Here is a 26,969-nt window from a genome sequence, read left to right on the forward strand (position 1 = left end):
AAACCTATGATGGGCAGCAAGGTCTCAATCATATTTCTATTGATCAATTCTATTATTACTAAAAACACTTAAAAAAATAAAACATCGGACATAACTCTTAAATTACATTAATCAAAATAATAAAATAAACATTGTTAATTTTATATTAAGTGTCATTTCAAATATGGGTACGAGTTTTACATTTTTTTTTTTTAAATCCCTAACGAACAGCAATGTTAGATAATTGATCATATTTTTATCAATTCTATTATTACTAAAAACACGGAAAAAATAAACATCATCAAATACATTTTTAAATTACGTTTATCAAAATAATAAAATTAATATTATTAATTTTATATTAGGTGTCATTAAGTTTTACGTTTTTTCTTTTAAAACCCGCGATAGGTAGCAAGGTTGCGGTCATATTTCTATCAATTATGTTATTACTAAAAACACTTAAAAAATAAATAATTTAATTTATATGACTTTTCTAATTACTTCTTGAAAAAAGACAAAAATTATTATTTGAAAATTATGAGTTTGATGACATCATCATTGACCACTATCTGCGTGGTTAGAAAGCACCCTTTTCAACCTCTCTTGAAATTACATAGATACCCTCATCATTCCAAACATTGACATTGCAAAGGCCATAAGAGTGAGAACGGACACAAACGGAGGAAGGGTAGTATAGCAAATAGGGGGACTCCCTAGATTTACCGTTTATAGTTTGCTCCAAAAGGCAAAAAAGTGTCTAAAACCCGGGGTTTTGGGCCATATATTTGGAGCTGCAGACGTGGACGCACAGCCTTCAAAGCTGAGGCCAGTCCACTCATGGCGTCCAACGTGTCCAAGAATCAAAACCGTTCTGTTTCTTCTCCTTCTGATTCCAACTCAAGATCTCTTTGGTGAAGTGGGTCGGTGAGGAAAATCAGAGAAAGATGATGAGGGTTGAAGGAAGGGCGTATCAGGAGTTGTCACCTAGTTACTATGGGATTTGTACAGTTGGAGGAATGCTCAGTGCCGGAACGATCCATCTCGCTATCACTCCTCTGGACGTCTTGAAAGTGAATATGCAGGTTTGTTATGTTCCAAAATTGTTGTGGGGTTTCTTCAAAATGTATTGTTTTTGGGTATTTCTGATTCTTTAGTTAGTGGTGTCGTGGGATTGTTTATTTGCTGAATGGAGGTAGGATTTTGGTGGGATGATGGGAGATTCCATTTGGGTTTTCTTAAGGTTTGACAGAATATCATTGGGCATTTCTTATGGAAGTGGTGGGGTTAGAGGTTTACTGATTGCTTACTTATGTTCCATTTATGAGTGTTGTAGGATTAAGACATTGTCTTGTTGATGGGCATTTGTTGTTTCCACTGTTGGTTTAATAAACTATGCTAGTGGTGTGTCTCTTCTTGGAAGATTGTTTGGTAATATTTTGCTTATTTGATTACTTTTTCTTTGATTTAGGTGAACCCAATCAAGTATAATAGTATTACATCAGGTTTGAATACCCTCTGGAAAGAACAAGGTCCTTCTGCCCTATGGAGGGGTTGGTCCGGCAAGTTATTTGGATATGGTGTTCAAGGGGGCTGCAAATTTGGTCTCTATGAATACTTCAAGAGGATTTACTCAGATGTGTTGGTAGATCAAAACAGGAGTGTCATATTCTTTGTCAGCAGTGCTTCTGCTCAAGTATTTGCTGATGTAGCCCTCTGCCCTTTTGAGGCTGTCAAAGTCCGAGTTCAAACACAGCCCCATTTCGCAAAGGGCTTGGCTGATGGGTTCCCAAAATTATATGCAACTGAAGGGCTCTCTGGGTGAGTAAATCTGAATAGAACCATGCCTACCTACCCTTTATGGTTTTGAATTCCTTACCAGTTTATCTTTGGCTGCAGCTTTTACAAAGGACTTTTTCCGCTTTGGGGGCGTAATCTTCCATGTAATTTCTCTACTTCACAGCATCTCTTGAAATTTCATTTGTTTGTTGTACAGGATCCTAGTGAATGGAATTTAATAAAGTTTTTCCTAGTGGGTTGATGCATTGGGAAACATGGTGTATTTGTACTTTGGTATAACTAGTATGGTTGATAAGCTCAAACTCTATGGCAAGGACCGATCAATTTTGAGTTGTCTGTCATTGTCGTTTAATAAATGGACTGCTATTCTGTTTTTGTCCTATTGTCTCAAAGTTATTCAAGAGAATAGCATTTGAATTAAGGTTTTTTTTTTTAAAAAAAAAAACAAAAAATCAAGGAAGAATTTGCTATCAGAAAATCTTTTGAATTAGTTGAAGTTGAAGCTTGTAATTTGTTAAGCGGAAAACCAAGCGAAAATCTCATATCCTTAGAATTCCTGGAGGTCCCTTAGCATTTGATTTGATGATAACATTTGGAAATATGAAAATTGTGATAGTCTTGCATTTCTATGGGAGTAGAACCATATGATCTTATGACACATGCCTTCAGAATGAAGACCCAAGGCCCCATGAATTCTTAACAAGGTTGACCAGTTGGTCTTGCAAGCAAACAAGCTACATGCTTTATTGGCATTCTTCACTCCAAGATATTGTGGTTGTGCCTTATTTGATATTTCTGTATTTGTCTGTTCATAGCACATTTCTTTCATTATTGAGTTGTTTTACTTTGTCTCTGTCAGTCTCTATGACGATGTTTTCAACATTTGAGCATTCAATAGACTTCATATATGACAACATTATCCAAAAAAAGAAAGAAGATTGCTCAGTGGCCCAGCAGCTTGGCGTGACATGTTTGGCGGGCTATGCAGCTGGAGCTTTTGGTACCTTAATCTCTAACCCTGCGGACAACATTGTTTCCTCCCTTTATAACAAAAACGCAGAAAATGTGTTGCAGGTAGTGCTTTTGAATGAAGTTTTTCGTTGGTCCAATCCAAGCACATTATCAAAAGGATATAATTGCATTCATTCTGATATTTTCTTTTTCAGGCTGCGAAGAATATTGGGTTTGCTAATTTGTTTACTAGGAGTCTTCCTCTTCGAATTACATTTGTGGGGCCTGTTGTGACATTGCAGTGGTTCTTTTACGACACCATTAAAGTTCTAAGTGGATTGTAAGTGCATTTCTCTTGACTCCTTTCTCCAAAAAATTTCTTCCTTTTTCTGTGATCAACTTGCCTAATCCCCACATCTGACTTAGTCGATTAGACATTGAAATCACATGTTGAGTAAAAGCCTAGTTTGAGTTGAAATGCCCTATTTGTGTTTATTTTCAAGTGACACCTTTGATTTAATTTTTAGCCCTACAAGTGGAGGGCCTGTCAGGCATATCGAAGAAGCTGATAGATCCGCTTAAGCTCGTGGGAATGATAAACTACAGTTTGATCACTTCTTCTGCAACTACAGGAAAAAAATTTATCAACCCTGCAGAAACTAACAGCAATTCTTATATAGCTTTTTACAAGACAAAAATATACCTTGGTTTTATGCCCAGATTCTGCAATAAGGGTAGTTCATCAAATTTTCTCTACCGTCTTTACTTCTTTAGGTACCTCATTGCATCTTAGTCCAAGGTTTATTAAATTTTCGGGTTACAACTTTCAGTCACATCTACATGAATCAGCAGGCCAGCTTCATTAGTCACTATCTTTTGATTGTATAGATGTATATGGAAATTTATAATGTAAGCAACTATTTTCGTCTTGGGAGACATTTTGTTCTAGACAATGAAGTGTTTAGGTATGTTGACTTACTTTGTTTTTGTCTTTAAGACTTTGTACAATGATTGTGAAATGTGGCTCTTGTAAGATGATCGGTTTTGATCTTTTCTTATACTAATCCAGGAAGCTTTGATTGTGAATTGGACATTACCAAGGACTTAGATAATCATAGCAGCCTCACCTATTAATAACTATTAGTCAATACAACGACGCGTTGTCGTATTGTGATACCCTCTTCACAAAATGAAATACTTTCAGTTAGGAAGATGCGATTAGCCATAAGGTGGTACCTGGGTCTCTATGATAATCTTGGTGCTTAGGTTTTTTTTTTTTTTTTTTTTTTTTTTTTTTAAATTTATTTTTATGAGTTTTACTTCATTTACTGTTCTTAGAAGCCAGAATGCTTGAAAGTTGAAGCAGGGATAATTCAGATAGGTACACTGAATGAGGTAAATGCCCATGTGGGGGCATCTGCTTGAGAGTCAGATACTGAGGTCCCCAGTTGACCCAGTCGGCTAGCTAACCTTCAAACCTTTCTTCTAAGTGGGCATGGCATCATTTGACTAGAGAGTTTGACACATTCAACTATTTGTGTAAGCTGTTTACCAGAACATGCCAGCAGTGGAGGTGGGGAATAATTCCAATGGGACCAACCTTGCAGTTTCTTGAAGACACACCCTTAAAATGCAATTATGGGTTTAGGATAAGCTTTTCTACTTCTGGTGTAAAATGTTCTTTTTAAGGAACATAAAGGATAATTTTGATTGACAAGTGTGATACCATTTTTATGGCAATCTTTTGAGAAGCATGATACCATTTTTTATGGGTAGACCAGCCATCACTAATTTTCTTATGTACAGTGATTTTTTTAAATTATGTTTTTTTTCCCTTTTTTTTTTTTTTTTCCCCAAAGTCCTTTGATTGCTGTCACATTTTGGGGATGCTAGGGAGGGAACAAATCTTTAGATCCATACAACAAAATCTTTCAACCTAATCTACACATGTATCAGCCAAGGCCATGTTGGCTGTTGTTTCCTTATCTAAAAGGGGCATGGTACTGAAAAACATCATGTTTGTTCTGGTCATCAAATATGAATCATTGGATTTGGGTGTTTTTCGAAATGAAATGAAATTATTTTTCTACTGAATATGATTGCAAAATCAAATGTTATGTGGGTTTGAACCCAAAGGTAGTTAAAACTCAAAAGTATTGATTAAAATGAAGAAGGAAAATATGAATAATCATGGGAAAGACTGAGTCTAAGAATGGGACCAGAAAATTAGCTGGAAATATTTGACCAAAGAAGCTGGTGGAGGAGGAAAGAGGGGGCCAGTGGCAATGGGAACCGTGGCGGAAACCCACCAATGGAGTGGATGAAACCAAACCGTTTGTATTTTTCTGATGAAAAAGAAGAGCGAGATCCACTCTCTCCCTCTCCTTTAACAGCCAAAGTCAAATGTAAAAATGTTAACGTTTGGGGAGCACTTTTCACTCTCTCCCTTTACCACTATGGCTTTCCTGGAAACCGTGTGATTAAATTTCTGTTTATCCAAACAAAACAAAAAAAAAAGTATATGACAATTGGGAAAGCCGCGTGATGTGAAGGGGGAAAAAAATAAAAAAAAACAAACGACATAGCTGGTCAGCACTGTCTTTATGATCTTTCTCAGCAGCCCAAAGGCTTTTTCTTTATCTTTTTTTTTTTTTTTTTTTGGAAAAAAAGAAATGGGGTTATTGGAAATGAAATATGAACTTGAAACGTGATCCCGAAACCACCATGAAAGATCATTGTCATCATCAATCTTCGCCGCCCTTTATATTCCCTTTCTTCGTTTCTCTTGGTAATAGTAATAAGCCTTCATCTCCTCTCTCTTTCTGTGACTCTCTGTCTGTGCATATCTAATAGATAGATCTCTGTTTATCTTTCTTTTCGAATTTGTGTTTTTGTTGGTAAGAAGACCCTTGTTTCAACTTTGGTAAGTTTCCCAATTTGTGCTTTTCTTGCTACTACTGGTTTTTTTTCTAAGAATCTCTGTTTGTTTCCACGGAAAGTATTTCATGGGGAGTAAGTTTTTGTGGGTTGGTTTCTAGGGACATTTTACCATGAAGCCTAGCGGAAATTTATCCTGTTCTTGTCTCATTAAGCTAAATTTGGAATTTGCAAAAACGGGCTTCCCTTTTTTCTTTCTGGGTGAAAGTGATTTTTTTTTTCAGAGGGGGTACTTTGGGTGGAAACAAAAGGAGATCTGATTGTTGCTGGATTTGTTGTTTCTGGATGTTTGTTGTTTTGTTGTAAGATAGCTGAGATTAGGTTGGTTGTGTGAGTTCTTTTTCAGTATAATTGATTGATGAGAAATCATTGGATGCTGTGAAGTACGAGGGATTTGTGATTGTTTCATGGGCAACACATGCCGGGGATCTTTCAGAGGGAAATATTTTCAGGGCTACGGCCAGCCCGAAGAACAATCGACCTCCAAGCGCAACTCTGACCGCTCAAATTCCGATTATTCCCCCAGCAGCTTGAACTCTCAGCAGCTCGTTTCTCAGGAATTCGCCAAGGAAAACCCTAAGAAAGAAACCCGTGTATCCATCCTTAGTCCAACCAATAAAGACGGCACCATGAGGCGCGGTGTTGATAACCAATCTTATTATGTGTTGGGTCATAAGACTGCTAATATTCGCGACCTTTACTCATTGGGGCGTAAATTGGGACAAGGACAATTCGGTACGACTTATTTATGTACTGATATGGCCACAGGCATTGAGTATGCCTGCAAATCGATTTCAAAGAGAAAGTTGATTTCTAGGGAAGATGTAGAGGATGTGAGAAGGGAAATTCAGATAATGCATCATTTGGCAGGTCACAAGAATATTGTGACGATCAAGGGTGCTTATGAGGATCCATTGTATGTTCATATCGTGATGGAGCTTTGTGCTGGGGGTGAGTTGTTTGACCGGATCATTCAGAGGGGGCATTACAGTGAGAGAAAGGCAGCTGAATTGACAAAGATTATTGTAGGGGTTGTCGAGGCTTGTCATTCACTTGGGGTTATGCATAGAGATTTAAAGCCTGAGAATTTCCTATTGGTTAACAAGGATGATGATTTCTCTCTCAAAGCCATTGATTTTGGACTCTCTGTTTTCTTTAAACCAGGTAGAGGGATGCTTCTCCTCTTTATTTTTTAGTCTGCAAATGCATTTGAGGTATTTAAGGATGTAAATAAATCCAAATAATTTCTCAAGAATAAGTGTCAGATTTGGGCAATGTTTTTAATGTTCTAATGTTGCCCCTCAAATTTAGTTTCTAGGGACATATTTGTTGTTCTATTGGCATACTTCCAATTTACTGGGTTTATTTTGGGCATGCCTTGTAAATGGCACATGGGAGAGTTTGTGCTTTATGGTAGGAAAGTTGCCTTTTTCCTCACTTAAGTTGGTGGTATCAGCCAACTTCTTCTAGATCATAAAAGAGCTAACATCCAATTCCTAAGTTGTGCTTGTATATTCCTGTGACATTACATTATGTACACCTAGAATATATGATTTGGGTAGCAGTTTTATCTTTGTTTGACCTAAAATGTGGTTTGCTACTTCAGGTCAAGTTTTCACTGATGTGGTTGGAAGTCCATATTATGTTGCTCCTGAGGTACTTTGCAAGCATTACGGGCCAGAAGCAGATGTGTGGACGGCAGGGGTCATACTGTATATATTACTAAGTGGTGTACCGCCATTTTGGGCAGGTATATACATTTCTGATGCCAAAGTTGCAAAAGTTTTTCGGTTCTGTGTGCAATGTATTGAACATATGACTTTTCAATCTCAGAAACTCAACAGGGAATATTTGATGCGGTGCTGAAGGGATTCATTGATTTCGAATCAGAACCATGGCCACTAATATCTGACAGTGCAAAGGATCTGATTCGCAAAATGCTGTGTTCTCGGCCTGCAGATCGCTTGACTGCTCATGAAGTATTATGTATGTTAACCTGTTCTATTTGTACCTTTCTAATTGCTTTGTTTCTCTAAAAATATTCAATCAGCTGGACAATTCAATTCACTTTCTGTGTCCCTTTTTACTGCTTGTACACCTTCAATGGAGGGGTAGAGGTGTAAATGACCCAATTTGATCCAAGTATTTTATTCTTCTATCTTGGTTTGATTGGATTCAGGCTGAGCTTGAGGGGAGCTCAACTAGGGTGCTTTTAGTTGTGGCAAACCAAGATTAAGAAGCAACTTTGCTGAAAATTAAGATTGATCCTTGGTGCATTATTGTGGAACTGTCCTAAATGAGCTTCTTAATTTGAATTCTTCTAATTGGCTCAAGATAGTTGGGATGAGGTTGAGTATTTTGGTCAAGCACAGGGTTTTCCACATTACTATGGCACCCATAACGTTAAGTAGCTTCATAGTTGTGCAAATGATGCATAAACTTGCTGAGGAACCAGAATGTATGTGTACCCATTATTGTCAGAGCTAACATCTTGCTGAAGTAGGATTCCAGGTAATCTAGGATGCAACTAAATGATTTAAACTCAAATCATTGCCTTGCATTAACAATGAATGTATTCATACCCTTAGAGCAGGATTTTTTATCGATCTAGGGAGAAATAAATGCTTAACATTCAAAACCATTTTTGTTGCTTCAATGGTTTAACTATGTAAGGTGTTCAGGTATTCAATGATATGATAGTATGTTGTTTTAGCATTTATTTCCATTCCTGTTTGTATAATTGAAATCACAATCACATTAAATACTTGTTCACTTTCTCATTTATTTAGGTCATCCTTGGATATGCGAGAATGGAGTTGCTCCAGACAGGTCATTAGATCCAGCTGTACTTTCTCGTCTCAAACAGTTCTCGGCAATGAATAAGTTGAAGAAAATGGCTTTACGGGTATGTAAATTTTTATTTATAAATAGTGTAACAGAAAGCTGGTGCATAATCTTACCAATCTTTCTTTCATTTTTTAATCAGACAATGGCTATATAATTTATTTATGCCCTTACTTTAAGGTCTTTTGTGATGGTTTTATGTTCTTTATGGGAATGGAGGAGTAAATTTGAGACATTTATGTGAATTAGATTCTTGATGTCAATTTGTAGGATTTGAGACAAAAAAAGTGAACTTTGTATGACAAGTTTCATGGTCAACTTCTTTATGTTATCAGGTAATAGCTGAAAGCCTATCAGAGGAGGAGATTGCTGGTTTGAGAGAGATGTTTAAAGCAATGGATACTGATAGCAGTGGTGCAATCACATTTGATGAGCTAAAAGCTGGTTTAAGAAGATATGGTTCTACCTTGAAAGAGTCAGAGATACGAGATCTTATGGATGCAGTAAGATGCTGTTACCAAGTGGATATTATTTTGTTTTGGTTTATGTGTCTCTTCCCTTCTTTAATTTCTTTCTTTTTTATTTTTATAGATTTCTTTCTTTATTTATTTATTCTTCCTTCCCTTTTCTTCCACTGAATCTTTGTCTTTCCACTGCCTGATGTTGTTTCATTATAACTTGTGTTTGGTATTGCTTCATTCGAGATGTAGTTCATTTGCTTGCCTGTTTAGGGAGTTCATAAGCCATTTCATTGTTTTATCAGGAAGGAAATTTTGTGATGTTAAAAGAATATAGGCTCCTTTTGGTGTTTAGGTAAAATATATTCTGGAAATGACATTGGAAATTCTTCATTGTCCTTATACTTGAAGCATTTTGATAGAAGTTCTGCTTCATTAACATGATGCCAAGTGGCTTCTTTTTTATTTTCTGCCTGCCATTTTTCATGGTTTGGACTGGATCTACTAGTCATATTTAATCCCATGTTGTGCAATTCTTTGATAGATGCTAATATTTCATCGACATGATAACCAGCCTAATGTAACAGCGTGGACACAATTGTTTTCCATATAACAAGTAGAGCTTCAACTTTTTGATGAAGTTAATTCCTGGAGAGACCCCCACTTTAAAATTTTTAGAATCCTTTTTTTTGGACCTTAGGAAGATATCAGTAGTTTTCAATGACACTTTCCTATTTGCATCATGAATTTAAGTCGAGATACTAAATAGAAATGTTATTTGGACATATATTCTTGGAATTTTATTTTGTTTCTTTATGGTTGAATAGAGTGGTTCTGTTATGAGGGGCTTTGCGCAATTCTTTTCTTCCTCTTCAGTGTAGTGTAGCTGTAATCCTGCAACGAACCAATTTTCTTTTAACTTGAAAATCCCTGATGATGATGATGATTTGGGACACATCTACTTCTCTTTTATATTTCATTCCAAATCATGTCTCCCTAACCCACAGTTCAAGAGAACTAGATATTATTTTGTTTCCTTATAGTTGAATAGAGTGGTTCTGTTATTAGGGGCTTTCTGCAATGCTTTTCTTCTATTTTTTTTGCTGTTAGCATATTGCACATCCTAGTTTGAACTGAAGAAACATATATAGGAAAAAGAGACAATTTTGAAATGGCATTAGGAAATAGAAGTACGGATTTTTTAAGCTAAAAAAATGTAGTCTAGTAACTTTTTGGTTGCAAACCTGACAGGAAATACATTTCTTGTTTGTGAGAATACTAATCCACGCTCTCATTCAAAAAACCAGGAGCAGTTATCCTTTCTCTTACTTGTCAGTGTTGAAAACAAGAGAGCTATATAGGTCTACCATTGCTAACATTATTTTTATCCTTTAGGATATAAGAAAGCCCTCATCCTGTCTTTTATATTGCCATTGTATTTGAATATGACTGTGCCTTTTGTATTTGCCTTTACTGTGTTTTATCATATAAATACATGTTTAAGATCATGTCTGAGCTATTGTTATTGTTTTCAGGCTGATGTGGACAACAGTGGGACCATTGATTATGGAGAATTTATTGCTGCCACAGTTCATCTTAATAAACTAGAACGCGAGGAGCACCTTGTTGCAGCATTTCAGTACTTTGACAAAGATGGAAGTGGCTATATAACAGTTGATGAACTCCAGCAAGCTTGTGCAGAACATAATATGACCGATGTTTTCCTTGAAGACATTATCAAGGAAGTTGATCAGGATAATGTAAGTCATGAATACTTGCAATGGAATTCTTTTATCTTCTAAAACTATAGAGCAGACCTGAAAAGGATGTTTCTTGATTACGGAATATTGTAGGCTTTGTTTAAGATTGTCAATTTTGCTTGTTATGATGACCAAATTTAAAGTTCTTAATCCATTGGTGCATCGAATTCGATCAGCATATGACTTCAATGGAGCCACCTTGTATATCTTTCATGGGTATACAACTATTGAGAGAAGTGGCAGTATTTCTTTGTAGTAACTTTTTCTAATTGGTTGGTAGTTGTGCTTGTAAACAAGCTTGTTTTTCTCCTTTTTACAACTGTGCATTGAAGAAGGGAGAAATTGCAATAGTTGGGTCCCATATGGATATCTGATGTGGAAATATAGATATAAATTTAGCAATATATATTAAACATGACCCACTGGTAAGTGGATGAAGTACTTGGTATATGACATGTATGATATATTCAAACTGATGGGAGTTGGACATGCAGACTTGCTTAAGAGACTGTATTGAGCATGGATTATTCTGTTCTGTTCTGTATGTTAATTGAGCCTTACCACTTTACGGGATATGACTTATTTCAGGATGGAAGGATCGACTACAGTGAATTTGTTGCTATGATGCAAAAGGGCAATGCAGGGATTGGAAGAAGAACCATGCGAAACAGTCTGAATATGAGCATGAGAGATGCACCAGGAGCTTTTTAGCTAACACGTGTACAGGTATCTTAAAGTTTATATTCTCAACCATAACATATGCATTTTGGGTTGTGTGCCCTTTTGTTTTAGTCAGGGGTGGGTAGATGAGACCGTGTTGGGTTTGGAGCACTTTGGGTTGTTTTGAGCTTGGCGGAGGCAGTCCTTAGAAATGTTAGACGAGACGTTATTAATCTGAATTTGGAACATGTTAATGTAGCTACTGTTATTTAGGAACATTTTTTTGTTGATACTTACAGAAACAAACTTTTTTTTTTTGGTCAGGATTGTGTTTTGGAGATTGTATTCACTGCATTGTCCAATGATTTGCTTGTTAGGCTGTTCATACAATTTTGGTTCTTGTTGGCAGGTTGGGTGGGCAGCTGAGCTAGAAAGGAGAATCGGCAATGACATCCACACGATTTTTGGTTCCTCCCCAGCTTCTCAGAATCTTGGACATTTTACAGAAGTTTTGGGTTATGGAGGTTTAATTGTTGAGCATTCATAAGTCATGCCATTGTGATATTGTGTAACTTAAGGAAATGTTATAAACTTTGTAAACTTCCAGAGTGTCTAGTGTTACAGCTATTCATGTTGTTGTTAAGTTATTTTAAGGTTTCCAGCCTTTTTGTTTTTGCCTTAATATGCTACTTCTATATCTATATAAACAAGAATCCACATTGGGTTACAACTCTAAAACAGAGCAAAACAGAGTCTCATTTGCTATTATTACTATGGGTTGAAAATATCACAGCAGAATCTAATACAAACTAAACCAAACAGAATGCATTTTCATTTCAATGGGCTGTAGTATAACAAGTTTTCTTTCTACTGGTAAACACTTGAAGCTGATTTGAGTGATGATGATCAATGGCTATGCACCCTCCACAGCTAAGCTTTCCCTTGCTACTGTAATTTCCTGAGGATGAAACAACAGTAGATTTCAAAACAAACACATCCTGGTCTCAAGAGAAGTACAATAATCTGCATATATGTTAACTTACCTTTAAGTTTGCATCCTTTGAGAAGATGCATCTTGATGTCATAGCATGACCACGATCTAACAGCCATCCTACCTCGCAACAAGTGTCTCCATCTTCTCTTTCGCTTACTGAACACCACAATTGCTTTGGGAGTAATATGAGATCGTCTCCATCCCTGGCTGACTTCTGTGTAATGCCTTCTACAAGTTCTTGAAAGACATTCTGGGGTATACCAAATAAGTTCAATAATAGAGTATCATACCAATGTATCAAATAGGGAAAAGAGGCAGTGGAATTTGGAAGACTTACAGTCTGAGAACTATGGAAGCTGGTAACAGAACTAGAGGCCTGCCAGACACCTACAACTTCTGAACTTTTCATGGCATCTGTAGAAGCAAATGCAGAATCGCGGATGGCACAACCACCCAGCTGCTCCCCATTCCTGAAGGGGCCATACCACTGCTCACAAAAAACTTGAATATTCTGAAGCACCATCCTTCTGTTATCTAAAAGAAGGACCTGAATAATCCTCACCCTTGACTCCTTATTTTGAGGATCAATCAAACAATGCTCCAACTCAAATAAGCCATCCTCCATTGGCCATAGAGCAACATAGCATCCAGTAGACTGATATGCAAAGGCTGCAAGGCTGTTATGAGAACCTCCAATGTTCCTCTCATCAATGCTATACCTTGTTGCAGCATCAGCCTCACATCCCACAGTGGGGAGTAGCTTTATCAATTTGTATGCAACAGTATGGTCCTCTGGTTCAGCAAGAGTTGGGCATTGAGTCTGCCAATCAAACACCTTAACTTCCCACTCCCTGTAAGCTTCAGGCACAACAAACTCAGGAAGTTCTATAGGTTTCCCTTCACTTGAGAAATCTGCTCCATATCCATCCCACTCACCAGACACATTTCTTGCAAATTCAGGCCATGCTTGAACAAATAAAAAGATAGCAACATCACCAAGAATGTCCTCATGGCAGAAAAAATAAACCCTAGAAAAAGTAACTGAAACTAGAATTTTGAACACCATGATTCAAGTTTGTATTAGTTGGGTTGAGTGCAAAATTCCCAACTTCTGCTGCATATTGATCGGTTCCTGCTGGGTTTTTAGTAGCAATATCTCAAAAGAACCATGGTTTTTTATTTCTTTAAACAAAAAGTCTATCAGTTAGTTTCTTCTGTTAGGCTTTCTCTTGAACCAGAAAACACCCAAATACACAGAGGGAGAAAGGGAGCTTACAGCTGGTGGTGGCAGTGGAATCAAAGCTATTCTTATAGTCACCTACTTCAACAAAACTTGAGGCAGCCTTGGCAACTGGGGAGGCAGAGAGAGAGATGGAAGTTGGAGAATAAGAGTGATGGGGGTGCTGAAAGAGAGATGGGAATCCAAGGGTGGTGAATTTGGAATGGATTTGAAGCTTTGAGAAAGAGAGAGTTGGAGGTCTCAAAGTTCTTCTGTTGTAATAGATGATGTTACTGGCAGAAACTGCCATTGCTGCTCTCTCTCCCTCTGTCCACTCCCACTCTTATCCTCAGTGTGGGAAAAGAGACTGATCAACAACACCTTCAATCAAAAAACCAAACAAAAGGGGGATATTCCTTTGAGATGGGTTAGGTGCCACTGAATCCCTCCATGTGCAAACAACATGAACGGCCCTAATTTGACCACAAAGATTATACACTATATTATCTCTAGATCCTTTTTAGAAAGTAAATCTAAGATTAAATCTAGAAAAATTTTAATTAAATCATTGGCTCAACCAACGAACCTTAATTGCAAATTGTACACATTGGGTTGCGACCATGGTGGGATCCATGTGCCCCAAAGGCTTTTAGTCAAATGTCAATTCACAATCCAAGAATTAATTAGCCCCTTTTTTTTGGTTCACAAAAGAAGGCCATGAGTCATAAGACTCACAACTCATAATTTCGTTTTATTTTATCCACCGACAGCTCTGTTGGCAGGAACCAAGAGGATGGTGTTGCCACCTTGCTTATTACCAACTTCTTCTAATGCATCAGCAGCATCACTCCCTTTAATCAAGGGTCTCTCTTTAGTATCAAATCAAAATTTTTGGTACGGTATGGGATGTCTTTGTCCAAATACTTACTTGAATACGTAAAATAAGAATATAATTAAAATATATATATATATATATAGTTAAAAGTATCGGGAATGAGATTAAATTATAAAAATATGATTGAAATACAAAGAATATGATTGGTGTATAAAAATTTATGATAAGGGTATTGACATTGAATACTAAGAACCCATTTGGAAGTAATTTTAAAATAAATTTTTAAAAATACTTTTATATAAAAATTAAATGTTTGGTAAATTTTTGAAATTTAGAGTGCCACTTCAAGAGCTGGTTTGAGAGAGGTTGGAAGTGTTTCCAACATTAGGAAAAGGTTTTTTTTTTTTTTTTTTTTGTGTAAAATTTAAGCATTTGATAGATTTTTGGAAATTATTTTTAAAAATTTAGAGAATTATTTAAAGTAATTATTAAACAATAATTTGATAAATGATTTTTTAAATATATTTTTTTATTATATAATACATTACCAAAAATACTATTAAAATAATCATTTTAAGTTATTTTCAAATATTGAAATATTTTTCTTCCAAGCATTTTTAATAAAAATACTACAAAAACGCTATAAATTAATAATTTTTTTTTTTGTTTTACTTTATTTTCAATTAGCTATGTTTAATTCTCAAAAAAATATAAGGGAAAATATAAGAGAAAGAAAATAAAAAATAAATTAAAAATCAATAATTTTTTTTTTATTATTTCTAACTCATTTTATTTATTTTAACTCATAGATATAAAAATTAGATAATTTAAAAATATATAAGTTTCTAATTGGTTTTAATTATATTTGATTTTTTTTTAATATTTTTCATAGGACAACATGAGAAAATAATTTTCTTTAGTATTTTTTTTCTTTCCTTAACATTTTATGAGAACCAAACATAATTTAAGTGATTTTCATTAAAAGCATTTTTAATAAAAATACTAAAAAAAAAACTATAAACTAAAGAAAGCATTTGATAATGATTATAAAAAACGTTTACAGTCTTCTTAACATTTGAATGATAAAAATTTTGAAGTGTTAAAAATATTATAAATGCTTTTTAAAATCACTATAAAACGAGTTCTAAATCTTATATAGTATATTAAAATTGTGGTCCTAATATGAAACATTTTATATACCACCTCTTCGGAATTGATGGACTAAAACCTGTGACATGGCAAAAATTCCTTATACCAAATCTCATTTTACTTGTACTTGTATCTCATTTGTCTTTCTTATTCAACTATTCAAAGAAATTTGATACACATTAATGGCCTAGGATTGACAGCTTGGCAAATACCCATTTGGAATTTTAGGATTTTCCCTTAATAATATGACTTGATTTTACTAAAAAAAACTTTAATTTCACTAATAAATCACATTCAAAGAATCCTTTAAAATAGAGTAACATGGTGTCCCATCCACCCCACCACAAATTAGGGGTGCCACATGGGGTTAGGGTTCCTCCACCAGTCCACCTCATTCCCTGCTGGCAAACACTCCACTTTTTCTTTCCTCTTTAATCTGTTTGCATGTTCCTCCTCCCTCACACCCCCAAACCAAACAAAATATGAATACATACGGAGCCAAGAAAATACAAAATTTGACACCCCCACTTTGCCATCTACCCAAGAAAAAAAAGCAGAGAATCAACATGTCCCCAATGCCCTGTTCTCTGCCCCCTTTTTACTAGTCCAAATGGTTTGCTTTTGAATTGCATTAATACCCAACTTTTGACTTGAATCCAAAGACAGAGAGGTAGATATGGGGAGTAGCCTCCTGCATCCTGCATCCTGCCTCCATGGTTGGTAAGAACTCACTATATAAGATCTGGGTTCAGTGATTTACAACCTAAAAAGCAGTTGAGCCTTCAAACTCATGAAAAGAACCCATGATGAAAAGGGGTTGATGCTGTGATTTACTTGTGAGAATGGGCAATGTCGGTGGGTTCATTATTATATGGACATAGGGTTGAATCCAAGAAACAAACAGCTAGCTGAAGTACCCATTACACAATCCATGGATCTAAACACTTGTACAACAATAATTTAATAGAATGACAACAACAAAAATCAAATATTTACTAACAAATATTTCTTTGCTATTATCTCACATATTCACCCCTACTGCCATTTTTTCTTGGCTACAAACTTGAAATTTCATGGACAATGATGATGGTGTTTTTGAGTTTGAGCCCAAATCCAAAGCTCAGGTAACACAAATATTCAGAATCTGCATGAACATGAATATCACAAAAACTGCAAAACAAAGAGAGAAAAAGAGAGGGACAGAGAGACAGAGATACAGAGAGAGAGCCACAACCTTGATCTGAGTTTTAATCTACTTCATCTTTATTCCAATCAAAGTTTGCAGTGATCCCCAGCATGGAATTCAACCATGGATTGCTGTATTTCCTTGATCAAAGTTCTGGGAATAACTGTAGGAATCATACCTACATGTTTGAGGGAGACCCACACGGTCTGATCCCACAAGCCTCCTCAGCTCAGACCTCACCTTGTAGAAGACATGTCTCCAGCTACCCTTGTTGTGGCACCCCAGAATGACAGTCTCCTCCTCATTCATTTCCAGATCTTTGGCGAAAGTTGGCTTTCTGGAAAGGATCCAAGCCCAGCCCAAGTCCCACCATTTCCTCATGGAACTACCTCCAAATTCCCCCATTGATGGCAATGACTTTGATCTGGGGAACCTCCAGGATGATGGCGTAGAACATATGGGTTGTATTTTGAATGAGAAGGAAGACAACCTCCTGCGCAGGCCTTGCTCCTTTGACTCTGCGTGTGAGACTGGAAGCCCATTGGCCTTGAAGCTCTGGAAAATGGAGCTCATGGTGGAAGCGGCCAGGCGGAGGAGGAGGAGGAGGGGGAGGAGATGAGGAAGAATGCCGGTGGAGATGTAAATAGAAAAGAAGAAGGAAGAGAAGGTGAAATGTAGTGTTCACAGCTGGGTTTGTTATAGTATTACAGGCTGTTTTATTCGGTTGTAGAGAGAGGGGTGGTGGGGTATGTGAATGTGATTCCATTCATTGTTTTACACCACTAAATCCTCCCATCATCATGGGAGGGCTTTTCTCGAGAAAATTTATATATATACATAAATGAGATTAACGTTCAAAAAAAAAAAAAAAGATTAGGATACAAATTAATTAGATTAAATATATGTATATAATATAAATAAAGTAACATAATTACTGTTATTTCAAAAATGTATATTCAAGTAATGAAATTAGGGTACTAGATTGGGTTTAATTGCATACGAGATAGCTCTTATTAATGGTATTTTTTTAATTTGTTATAAAAAAAAAAATGTATATTCAATGCATCGGAGTAATATAATTAGGATATTAGGACGTATACAATAGATTGAGATGAATCGAATGCATACGTGACATCTCCTGATTGGTAACTCGCTATAACTATTTGTGCACCAAAAAGTGGATGAAGTGTTCTTATGCACATGCTACTCCAAATTGAAAATACTCGATTCCAATTTTCAAATAATGTAGCTTCTCGGGTGATTCCTTGATAAAACTACTTTTTTGTTCCATGGCCGGCCAATATTATATATTAAGCTCATTTTGATTAATTCTAACACTTCTTTTAAAGGTTAGGATTTGAACCCATAATCTATTCTCGAACTACAATTAGGGTTTGCTAGCCTGTTACGAATTTAATCCACAATTTTAAAAATAATTTTTTGCTAGTATGTTTATATAATTGTTTTTTAAAACAATTTTTTAAAAATAAGTGAAAACAACTAAAATTAATTAATATTTTTAAAAATAAATTTATGGCTGTGAATGGGAATGGGAATGGGAATGGGAATGGCAAACGTGGGAAGAAGGCATTAGGCATCAACATCCTGTAGTAGGACCAGTCTACCTGTCTCTCTGCCTGCTGCCGACATTTTTATGCTTTCTTCATTCTCAAAACTTTGTGGCCATTTTCAATTGGTCTTTAATCTTAATTTTATGAAGAACTTGTATTTGGGTCCTTCACTCTTACTCTGCCCTAAGGGTAAAATCGAGAATAAAAAAGAATTAAAATATCGTAAAAATGATTTTATTTTCCCGCATTCCAAACATAGTTTTAATATCTTCCGTTGAATTTTAGTATATAATTTAGATATAATTTCAAATATAATCATATTGTTTGTATTGTGGTATATTATCATTCTCATTTCATTTTTAATTAAAATATCGTAAAAGTGATTTTATTTTCCCGCATTCCAAACATAGTTTTAATATCTTCCGTTGAATTTTAGTATATAATTTAGATTTAGTTTCAAATATAATCATATTGTTTGTATTGTCGGTATATTATCATTCTCATTTCATTTTTCATATCCTCACATTTTTATATGCCGTTGGTGAGTATAAAAGCCGACACAAAAAAGAGGGGCCCATTTTCACTTTACGGAAGGCGAGTAGGTGGGCCAGTTGTGTAAAGGAATATTCCAAAGATTTGTTGGTATCCAGTTCCCATCGCTGAGGCCGAGGCCCATTGGATCATTGGGTCAAATTGGTTTGTTGTGTTGTGTATATAGGCCCAGGGCTCAATGAACTAATGGGCTTGATCCTGAGTGGGAGGCCCGCTGTCACTGAAGATGCGTTGCAGCGATGAGCTCTGAGATCTCCTGATAAGGGAGAGAGATATCTCTGGGGAGGAAAGCTTGATTGTGAAGAAATGGAGTATAGGAAGCTCAAAGATCTGGTATTCATCTTTCGGATCTTCGAAAATGTTGAAATCGACATTTTTCTTCTTCTTTTTGATGTTTTGATTTTCTCTTTCACTGCTTCGCTCAGTGGAACGGAATTCGAATTTGTGCTTATTCAATTTGACGGCATTTGCATTGATTTGGTCGGTTTTTACGCAATTTCTCATCTGTTTGGCCTTTCGATTGTCAAATTTTCGGTTGAAATACTCTCCCGGCTTGTCCATTGAATCGTGTTTCTTAATTGATTTAACAACTGGAAAGTTAATACTGTTTGAAAAACCTTTGCTGCATTTCGTTAACTGTCTCCAACTTGAAATAGTCGAGTTTTGATTTCAGTGAGTTTGTGTACACTTAGTCTGATCGAATATGTTCATTTCTTGTTGAATCATGGCCGTTGTATGTGAAATTAAATCTTAATGTTTTGTGTCTTTACTTCGAATCTTTAAACATAGCGTTTTTTTTTTCAATTAATTAGTAAGCATAACCTTGAACAGCAGTTTTTTCAGATTGCTTATTGTGGATTTGAAACTTTGCAAGGCTGATTCCTTGTTGCTTTAATGTTTCAAATTATGTGTAATTTGTAGGACAAAGATGGTGGTGCAGGTGGTGATGATATAGAGAGCCTACGAGGGAAAGCTCTTTCTGGTGGTATGTTTTTCCATAAAGCTCAACTTGAACTTGATCCAGCACCCAATGAGTAATTCATCTTAATTTTCGGGGATTCATGAGCCACTACATTCAGATGGTCCTTATTATTGCTATTGATCTTGCAGCTCATACAAATAATATGGCAACCTTGGGAGGCCACTCAATTGACCGCACCAAGTGGAAGCGCAAGTAAGAGCTATCATTTTATTCTATTATCATGTGCAGGAACTATTATTTACTTTTTGATTTCTTTCTCATGGAATTAGGTCCATTGTTACACTTGCATTGACTGTTCTTACGAGTTCACAAGCCATACTAATTGTCTGGTCCAAGAGAGCCGGAAAGTACGAGTATAGTGTGACAACTGCTAATTTTTTGGTGAGGAAATAGATTTCTCTTTTTGAGGATAAATGATGGGTGTCAAGTTAATGAATTGTATTTCAAACTTCACCTTCTGTTTCCTATTCCTGAAATTAGGTGGAGACTTTGAAATGCGCATTATCACTAGCTGCCCTGGTAAGGATCTGGGGGAATGAAGGTGTTACTGATGATAACAGGTTACCTTTCTTTTGTTATTTGTTTTTTTTTTCCTGTTCATTTCCTTTGTCATTTATTCTGTTAGCCATTAATATGAGGCAATGACTTATCTTCTGGTTTTTTTCTTATTTCCTTTAATTGTATATGCTGGATGTATGTTTTATAACTATTAACAAAAATCAATTTGAGGGTCAAGATTAAAATCCCTCTGGTTGAAGGCTTCATTTCTGTGGTGAAGGGGTTCCTTTGAGGAAGGAAACTTGTTATTTTGGGATTTCATTGATAGGTTGTTGTTAGCTTAGGCCCTTGTTTGTTGCTGCCATTTCCTTTCTTTTTCTGGGTGTTCTTTGTATACTCCGGCATGCTAGGATTTGCCCCCTTTCAGCTCCTTTAATATATTTTCTTGATTATCAAAATAAAATGGATTTTGTTTGAATTTTTTTTTTTTTTAATTCTTATTAGATTTTAAAAACTTTTCTGATAGGAATGCTATGTTCTGCAACTCATGTATGAGGTTGTTATAATTGGTGTTGATGTACTCTCTTGGCTTAAAGCTTTTAGGCAAGCTAAAGATGAATTTGTTGGTTTTACGTTTAGAAGTAACTGGTTAACCTAACCCAAATACATGCATCAAATGGATGGTATTATCTTATTGAGTTGGCTTATCAGCCTGGTAGGTAATCTCTGGGGAGAAATTGTTAATTGGTTGCATTATCTTGATTGGTTGATTCTGTTTGCAACTTCAGTACCTAATCTAAATTTAATTTCAATTGATTTGGTAGCTAGAAATGAATTTTAGCAAAGCACTTTTGTAATGGCTTGTTCTTGTGTATCTCCTGCTATTTATTAGGTTGAGTTCATCATTGGACGAAGTTATCGTTTTCCCTATACCTGCAGCACTTTACCTCGTTAAAAATTTACTTCAGGTTGGTTGTGGTAGTTTGTTTATTTTCTTTTATTTTTTATTTTTAAAATTTTATAGTAGTTTTTGTCTTCTTGTTTTCCAAAAGTTGAGTGAATATATTTTCTCCTTTTTGTTGCAGTATTACATCTTTGCATATGTAGATGCTCCAGGTTATCAGATACTAAAGAACCTGAATATCATCAGCACTGGTGTGTTATATCGAATTATTCTCAAGAAGAAGTGAGTCCTTCTCATTTATTATACTGGATATTCTCCCTTGCACATGGAAAGTTTACAAACTACCCATACTAAAGTATTTTACTGCAATGACAAACAATGGTAATGCCATTTGATATATTGGTTGTCTTACTGGTATTTCCTTTATTTTAGGAGAACAAATACCAGAAAAATAAAGAGAAATAAATGAATAAATATAGTTCTTTTCCCTTTAATATGTTCTTGAGCTAACAATGTTTTTCATAAATATTAAATGCATCCATGACTTTAAGAAAATATGATTTGAGCTGCTTTTTGGCTGTTTGGACAGCAATGGAATGTGAATTTAGCTGTTATTTTATCCACAAAACTGGAAAAAGCCAAGAAGATACACACATAGCTAGGACTTTGTGAGTTCTTATTAGTCATTTTGCTTAATTATTTTCTTTCAGGTTAAGTGAAATACAGTGGGCAGCTTTCATTCTACTATGTGCTGGTTGCACTACAGCACAACTTAATCCCTCGTAAGACTGATTCTGACTATCTTTTTAATTGCATCCTGCAATTGGGTTTATGCAAAGTTTGTTTTTTGGCATATGGAATTACTAATTTTCTGTTTCATTAAGAAAAATTTCTAGTTTTTTGGGCATATCTACCTCTAAAATCTCAATCCCCATGATTTGTTGACTGCATATATGGTTAATCATTTAAAAACTTTGAAGTGCTAATTAATTCCTGGAATTTGTATACCTTTTTGGTGTTCATTTAATGTTTATACAATTGGAAATGACCCTATTCTTGCAGTTCTGATCATGTTCTTCAAGCACCTTTTCAAGGTTGGATGATGGCCATTGTAAGTTTGTTCACATTCTGATGATCCAGGAAATTGAAACAAAAAGTTGTGAAATATCCTTCGCTTATAATTATAATCATAACAGTGTTTTTCTTATTTAGGTAATGGCACTTCTAAGTGGCTTTGCTGGAGTATACACAGAGGTAAATTTTTAAAGACATTTTGAAATCCAGTTGCCTGGGTTGCAGTTCCTGTCTAAAGCATCATTTCTACTTAAATGATTTCCTCAGCTGAGTGGTCTACATAGTAACTTTTATTAATGTGTGTGCTTCTGCATTCCCCAGGCCATAATTAAAAAGCGTCCATCAAGAAACATAAATGTGCAGAACTTCTGGTTGTATGTCTTTGGGATGGTCTTCAATGCTGTTGCAATAGTGATTCAAGATTTTGATGCCGTCATGAACAAGTAACTTATTTTGCTATTTTCTTTTTATTCTGCTCATGCTTTCAGTTCTTGTATAATCTGCATGAAGTTTAAGCCTGATCAGGTATGCAAAGTTTCAAACATGGGAGATGCTAATAGCTGACATCAATTTCATTCATATTATCATGTAAAACAATATTCACTAACTCGGATGATGATTGGATCATTATTTATGAAAATTCAGCCTGCCTATTTGGATAATTTCTTTTCCCCAATGAAAGGAGCTCTATCTATCAGTAGCATTGCCTCCAAACTACTTTGGCTTGTTCATTTACTCTCAAGTCACCAAAATATACTTCTAGTTTGTTTCTGAATTATATTTATTCTTAATTCACCAAAATATACTTCTATTTTGTTTATGAAATATAATTTATCAAAAAGGTGGAAGATAGAGGAAATTAGTTGCAAGTTAATAAGCTTCTTAATTACAAATTATATCCTTTTACCTGTTTTTGGGTGTGGCTTTGATCGCATATTCTACATATGCCTCTTTAAACCAATATATATAAACCAATAAATATACATATATGTTGTCTTAGTTTTAAGATCTTATCAACCCCTAACTTTAACTTCACAAGCTTCTTTGTTTTTGTTCAGGGGGTTCTTCCATGGATACTCATTAATTACAGTTCTCATGATTGTCAACCATGCACTGAGGTATTTAAAACTTCTTTGTTTCAATAAATTTATTGGTAGTTTGTTTTCTTGCACATAGTAGATGTACTTTTCATATCAGAGCTACCACTGATTGTGCTTTTTATATCAGATGTATCAGTAAATGTACTTCTTACTCTCAAACTCAGGTTTTTGAGTAGTGACAACTGGAGCTTAAATAGCCCTTCTGCAAATAAACTCTAATAATGACGAATGGTATAAAATTAAGCAATGGTTGCTATAATCTACATATACCATCTCATGTTCGCTTATATTTAGGTTCCACCCAAAGGCTGGTTTTATCCTTTAGATTAGCCATTATAAGGCTCCTTTCATAGGAGTGAAAGAGATCATCTTTTGAGTCAATGAAAGGAAATTGCCTATCAAAAAAAGAAAGGGAAAAACAAAAAGTTAAATGTGAAGCAAGATACAGCATGAATCCAAAAAACTAAGCTGAGCTGATTAAGGTTTCTGAAAATGGTCGTTATAAATCTCCATTGTGATTGCTCCTTTAGGCTAAAAAGAGGAACAAAAGAACAACTAGCCTTCCCATTTACTGTACAGTACACCCAGTTGTTTGTTGCCTCTTTCCAAGCAGGCATGTCAAGATTCTTGTGCCACAACCTCGATTTATCCTGCATGGTAGGCATATGCCAAATTTTAACTTCGGAAGACTAACCTTCCACCTAAATTTTTGGTTTGGCTTGCCTGGAGCCCTTTTATCCCCAAAATGTTCTCCTTAGCAGGACCTAGACCAATTAAAAGAGCATATATCCCAGCTCCAATTGAGTTAAATAAATAAATGGCAGACATATAAATTAATAACATTACAAAGTTTTCTATATTAGTGACTATTTCTTTTTCTCATGAGTTCTGGCTGCTCCGTATCATCTACATCCATTCTGAATCATACCAACAATTTGTTGTTTTTCACAGTGGAATTGCAGTGTCTATGGTAATGAAGTATGCTGACAATATTGTGAAGGTAAAACAAAGACTATTACTTGAGGATGTGTTACAGAGTGTTGATCAAAATTGAGTTCACATTTTCTCTGCTCACAATGGAGCTTCGAATATTTAGTTAGCTCTCCCACCTTTTGCAGGTGTATTCTACCTCAGTGGCGATGCTCCTCACCGCACTTGTTTCTGTATTTCTGTTTGGTTTTCATCTCTCCCTCGCCTTCTTCCTCGGCTCAACGTAAGTACTTGTTACAAGACATAGTTGCTTCAATTATAACCTATTTATCAGATGACGAACCGCCTAGTGTTTTTTATCCCACTAATAATTAACCGAACCCATGATTGCCCATCCAAATAAACTTTAACAAGTTTGTGAAGCAAATTAAAAACGGATTTAATTCCTTGATTCTAACCAATTTTATCTATTTTTTATTTCAGTGTTGTCTCTGTCTCAATATATTTGCACTCCATTGGAAAGCTGCAAAGATGATGACCGACGTTGCCTTGCCACCATCCTTGCCCACTCGAGAAGCTGTGAAGATAAGGACCAACTTCCATTTGCTGCCTCGCCAACTGAGCTGTTCACGAAAACACCAATGGCGTGAGATCTTTTGTTCCATTTTACTTCCAATTAATATTTGATGTTACCAATTCAAAATATAGATTAGGTAGTATATGCCACTTAACACTGAATGTATGTCACTGCCGCCGCTGCTCATTACAAGATTGACAAGCTTGAATTTGCTTGAGCGACAGCGGTACCTCAACGTGATGGGTTTCATCTTTTAGAATCTGATTCATTGTTTTTAACTACATTTGAGCCAATTTTTCTGTTTTTTTCTGTCTTTTTCTTGCCAAAGTCCAAAAATTTTATCTTTAACAACTTCCATTTCAATGTGAAATAATTAATGGAAGCAATGGTTGCTATATGGGAAACTATGTAACCAATTTGAAATAGTAAAAGCTCTCATATAAAAATAGAAAATACTATTAACTTATATATACTCTTATACAAAAATTACAAAACTTACCCTTGTTTTTTTAAAAAAATTACTTCAAATATTTTCAAATTTAAAATAATGCCTTATAAATGTCCTAAGAGTTTTTGTATTTTATATTAGAAGTTACTACTTACTACTAATGAAAATGTATGATTGTTCTTAAAAACATTTTTTTTTTTTTTTGGAAAAAAAAATAGGAAAACATATTTGAAAGAAAGTACGGTGTTTTCTAAGAGCATATTTTAATTGTTTTTACTTATTTTTTCAAGACTATTTTAAAAAATAATTAGACAAATACGAAGAATAGTTGCAAGTAAAACATTACATAAAACCTTTTTTTTAAAAATATTTGGAAATAAAGAAAACAAATTTAAAATGTTTCAAGTTTCTAAATAATTTTTTTAAAAAAAGAAAATATCATAGAACTATTTTTGAAAATACTTCTCAAAAAATAGAAATTGTTCTTTAAAAAAAAAAATTATGAGTATGTTTGGAAGTATTTTTTTTAAAACAGTTTTTAGAAATCTAAATTGTTCTTAACTCATTCTCTAGATTTTTAAATATGTTTTAAAAAATAAATTTTATATATTTCACTTTATTTTTAAACATTCTCCATTTTTTAAAACAACACTAAAAAAACAAGGGAAAACAATTAAATTTGAAAACATCATATTTTTTTAAAGAATTGAAAACTGTTTTCTATTTTCTAATTATCAATATATTTTCCAGTTTTTTTCTATATTAAAGAATAGAAAACTATTTTACCAAACAAGACTTTTATCTTTTCAAAAAAAAAAAAAAAAAATCAATTTTCAAAAATGATCATAAATAGTTTTTGAAAATAGTCAAACAAATCGCCTTTAATATTTACTTTCAACTTAGAGGGTGTTTAGTAAATATTTTACAAATAAATTTATTACTTAAAATTAATGAAAATAAATATAAGTTAAAATCAATAAAGATAAATATTAGTTAAAATTAAAAAGCCTAAATATAGAAATTTTATAATTTAGAATAAATTAATTTAACTAAACAACCTTAATACTTAAAAATAAAAAATAAAAAATAAAAAATAAATTTTAAGTCGTTAAATAATAAAAATAAATTTTTACCAAACACCCTCAATCAATATTTTTAAGTTATTTTTGTTAAAAATAAGATACTTTTTTTTATGTTTAAAAAGTTAGTTCAATTAAATAAAATTCTCTTTCCAAATGCAGTGGAAGGTCACTTTCCTTCTAAGACAAATTAAGTTGCAAGACTTAATTAAAGATTTCACCGGATGTTTTGTCTGAAGAAGATGCACATGTTAATCATCCCTGACCATTGCAATTATGAGCCGTTCTTCCTCTCAGCTTGTAGAATACACACCTTCTTTCAGCCATTCATTATCTCAATATTTACCTGAAAACCAGGTGTTCCAGTATCTGGTAAAGGAATGAGCATGCTTGGAACAAAAGCTTGCCAAAAGAACCAGCCTTAAAGCCTCAGTATTCCATAAAAACAATTCAACCACTTGACTTGGAAGCAACACTGAAACCAT

At 34.7% G+C, this 26,969-nt stretch overlaps 5 protein-coding genes across 5 annotated transcripts; 3 read left to right on the plus strand and 2 right to left on the minus strand.

The window, feature by feature from the left end:
* The first annotated feature begins 750 nt into the window (after positions 1–750).
* On the plus strand, positions 751–4,035 carry LOC100258841 (mitochondrial phosphate carrier protein 1, mitochondrial). The gene is made up of 6 exons (XM_002282953.4): positions 751–1,061; positions 1,448–1,797; positions 1,876–1,919; positions 2,636–2,850; positions 2,943–3,067; positions 3,255–4,035. The coding sequence occupies exons 1-6, from the start codon at positions 924–926 to the stop codon at positions 3,307–3,309; spliced, it is 927 nt and encodes a 308-aa protein (XP_002282989.1). The 5' UTR covers positions 751–923; the 3' UTR covers positions 3,310–4,035.
* Positions 4,036–5,251: 1,216 nt separating this feature from the next.
* LOC100253693 (calcium-dependent protein kinase 26) lies at positions 5,252–12,124 on the plus strand. The gene is given in 10 exon segments (XM_010647438.3): positions 5,252–5,515; positions 6,049–6,828; positions 7,271–7,414; positions 7,498–7,650; positions 8,454–8,569; positions 8,844–9,011; positions 10,502–10,726; positions 11,315–11,365; positions 11,368–11,452; positions 11,796–12,124. Coding segments are annotated over 10 exon segments (1,833 nt in total). The 5' UTR covers positions 5,252–5,421; the 3' UTR covers positions 11,813–12,124.
* A 2-nt stretch (positions 12,125–12,126) lies between these two features.
* Positions 12,127–14,162, minus strand: LOC100248592 (uncharacterized). The gene is made up of 4 exons (XM_002283002.4): positions 13,657–14,162; positions 12,718–13,346; positions 12,430–12,630; positions 12,127–12,344 (listed from the first exon to the last, which is right to left on the minus strand). Exons 1-4 carry the CDS (start codon positions 13,907–13,909, stop codon positions 12,300–12,302), a joined length of 1,128 nt encoding a protein of 375 aa, XP_002283038.1. The 5' UTR covers positions 13,910–14,162; the 3' UTR covers positions 12,127–12,299.
* Positions 14,163–16,574: 2,412 nt separating this feature from the next.
* Positions 16,575–17,470, minus strand: LOC100243457 (uncharacterized). The gene has a single exon (XM_002283017.4). The coding sequence runs from the start codon at positions 17,340–17,342 to the stop codon at positions 16,887–16,889; it is 456 nt and encodes a 151-aa protein (XP_002283053.1). The 5' UTR covers positions 17,343–17,470; the 3' UTR covers positions 16,575–16,886.
* A 1,607-nt stretch (positions 17,471–19,077) lies between these two features.
* LOC100248746 (CMP-sialic acid transporter 4) lies at positions 19,078–25,238 on the plus strand. The gene is made up of 15 exons (XM_010647407.3): positions 19,078–19,225; positions 19,814–19,877; positions 20,003–20,066; positions 20,144–20,255; positions 20,355–20,434; positions 21,265–21,340; positions 21,458–21,558; positions 21,987–22,058; positions 22,339–22,387; positions 22,489–22,530; positions 22,672–22,793; positions 23,409–23,468; positions 24,402–24,450; positions 24,569–24,663; positions 24,864–25,238. Exons 1-15 carry the CDS (start codon positions 19,199–19,201, stop codon positions 24,913–24,915), a joined length of 1,065 nt encoding a protein of 354 aa, XP_010645709.1. The 5' UTR covers positions 19,078–19,198; the 3' UTR covers positions 24,916–25,238.
* The last annotated feature ends 1,731 nt before the right edge of the window (positions 25,239–26,969 follow it).

Source organism: Vitis vinifera, chromosome 3 (genome assembly GCF_030704535.1).
Source record: "Vitis vinifera cultivar Pinot Noir 40024 chromosome 3, ASM3070453v1".
In the NCBI taxonomy this organism is placed as follows: Eukaryota; Viridiplantae; Streptophyta; class Magnoliopsida; order Vitales; family Vitaceae; genus Vitis; species Vitis vinifera.

Excerpts from the sequence above, each read along its gene's own strand:
- LOC100258841 (XM_002282953.4), top strand. The coding sequence starts at position 924 with ATGATGAGGGTTGAAGGAAGGGCGTATCAGGAGTTGTCACCTAGTTAC. Across the intron at positions 2,851-2,942 it reads ACGCAGAAAATGTGTTGCAG|GCTGCGAAGAATATTGGGTT; the intron begins GTAGTGCTTTTG and ends TTTCTTTTTCAG. Across the intron at positions 3,068-3,254 it reads ATTAAAGTTCTAAGTGGATT|CCCTACAAGTGGAGGGCCTG; the intron begins GTAAGTGCATTT and ends TTTAATTTTTAG.
- LOC100248746 (XM_010647407.3), top strand. The coding sequence starts at position 19,199 with ATGGAGTATAGGAAGCTCAAAGATCTG. Across the intron at positions 20,067-20,143 it reads CGCACCAAGTGGAAGCGCAA|GTCCATTGTTACACTTGCAT; the intron begins GTAAGAGCTATC and ends TCATGGAATTAG. Across the intron at positions 21,341-21,457 it reads TCGTTAAAAATTTACTTCAG|TATTACATCTTTGCATATGT; the intron begins GTTGGTTGTGGT and ends TTTTTGTTGCAG.
- LOC100248592 (XM_002283002.4), bottom strand. The coding sequence starts at position 13,909 with ATGGCAGTTTCTGCCAGTAACATCATCTATTACAACAGAAGAACTTTG. Across the intron at positions 13,347-13,656 it reads TTCCACTGCCACCACCAGCT|CATGGCCTGAATTTGCAAGA; the intron begins GTAAGCTCCCTT and ends TATTTGTTCAAG. Across the intron at positions 12,345-12,429 it reads CAAAGGATGCAAACTTAAAG|GAAATTACAGTAGCAAGGGA; the intron begins GTAAGTTAACAT and ends TTTCATCCTCAG.
- LOC100243457 (XM_002283017.4), bottom strand. The coding sequence starts at position 17,342 with ATGAGCTCCATTTTCCAGAGCTTCAAGGCCAATGGGCTTCCAGTCTCA.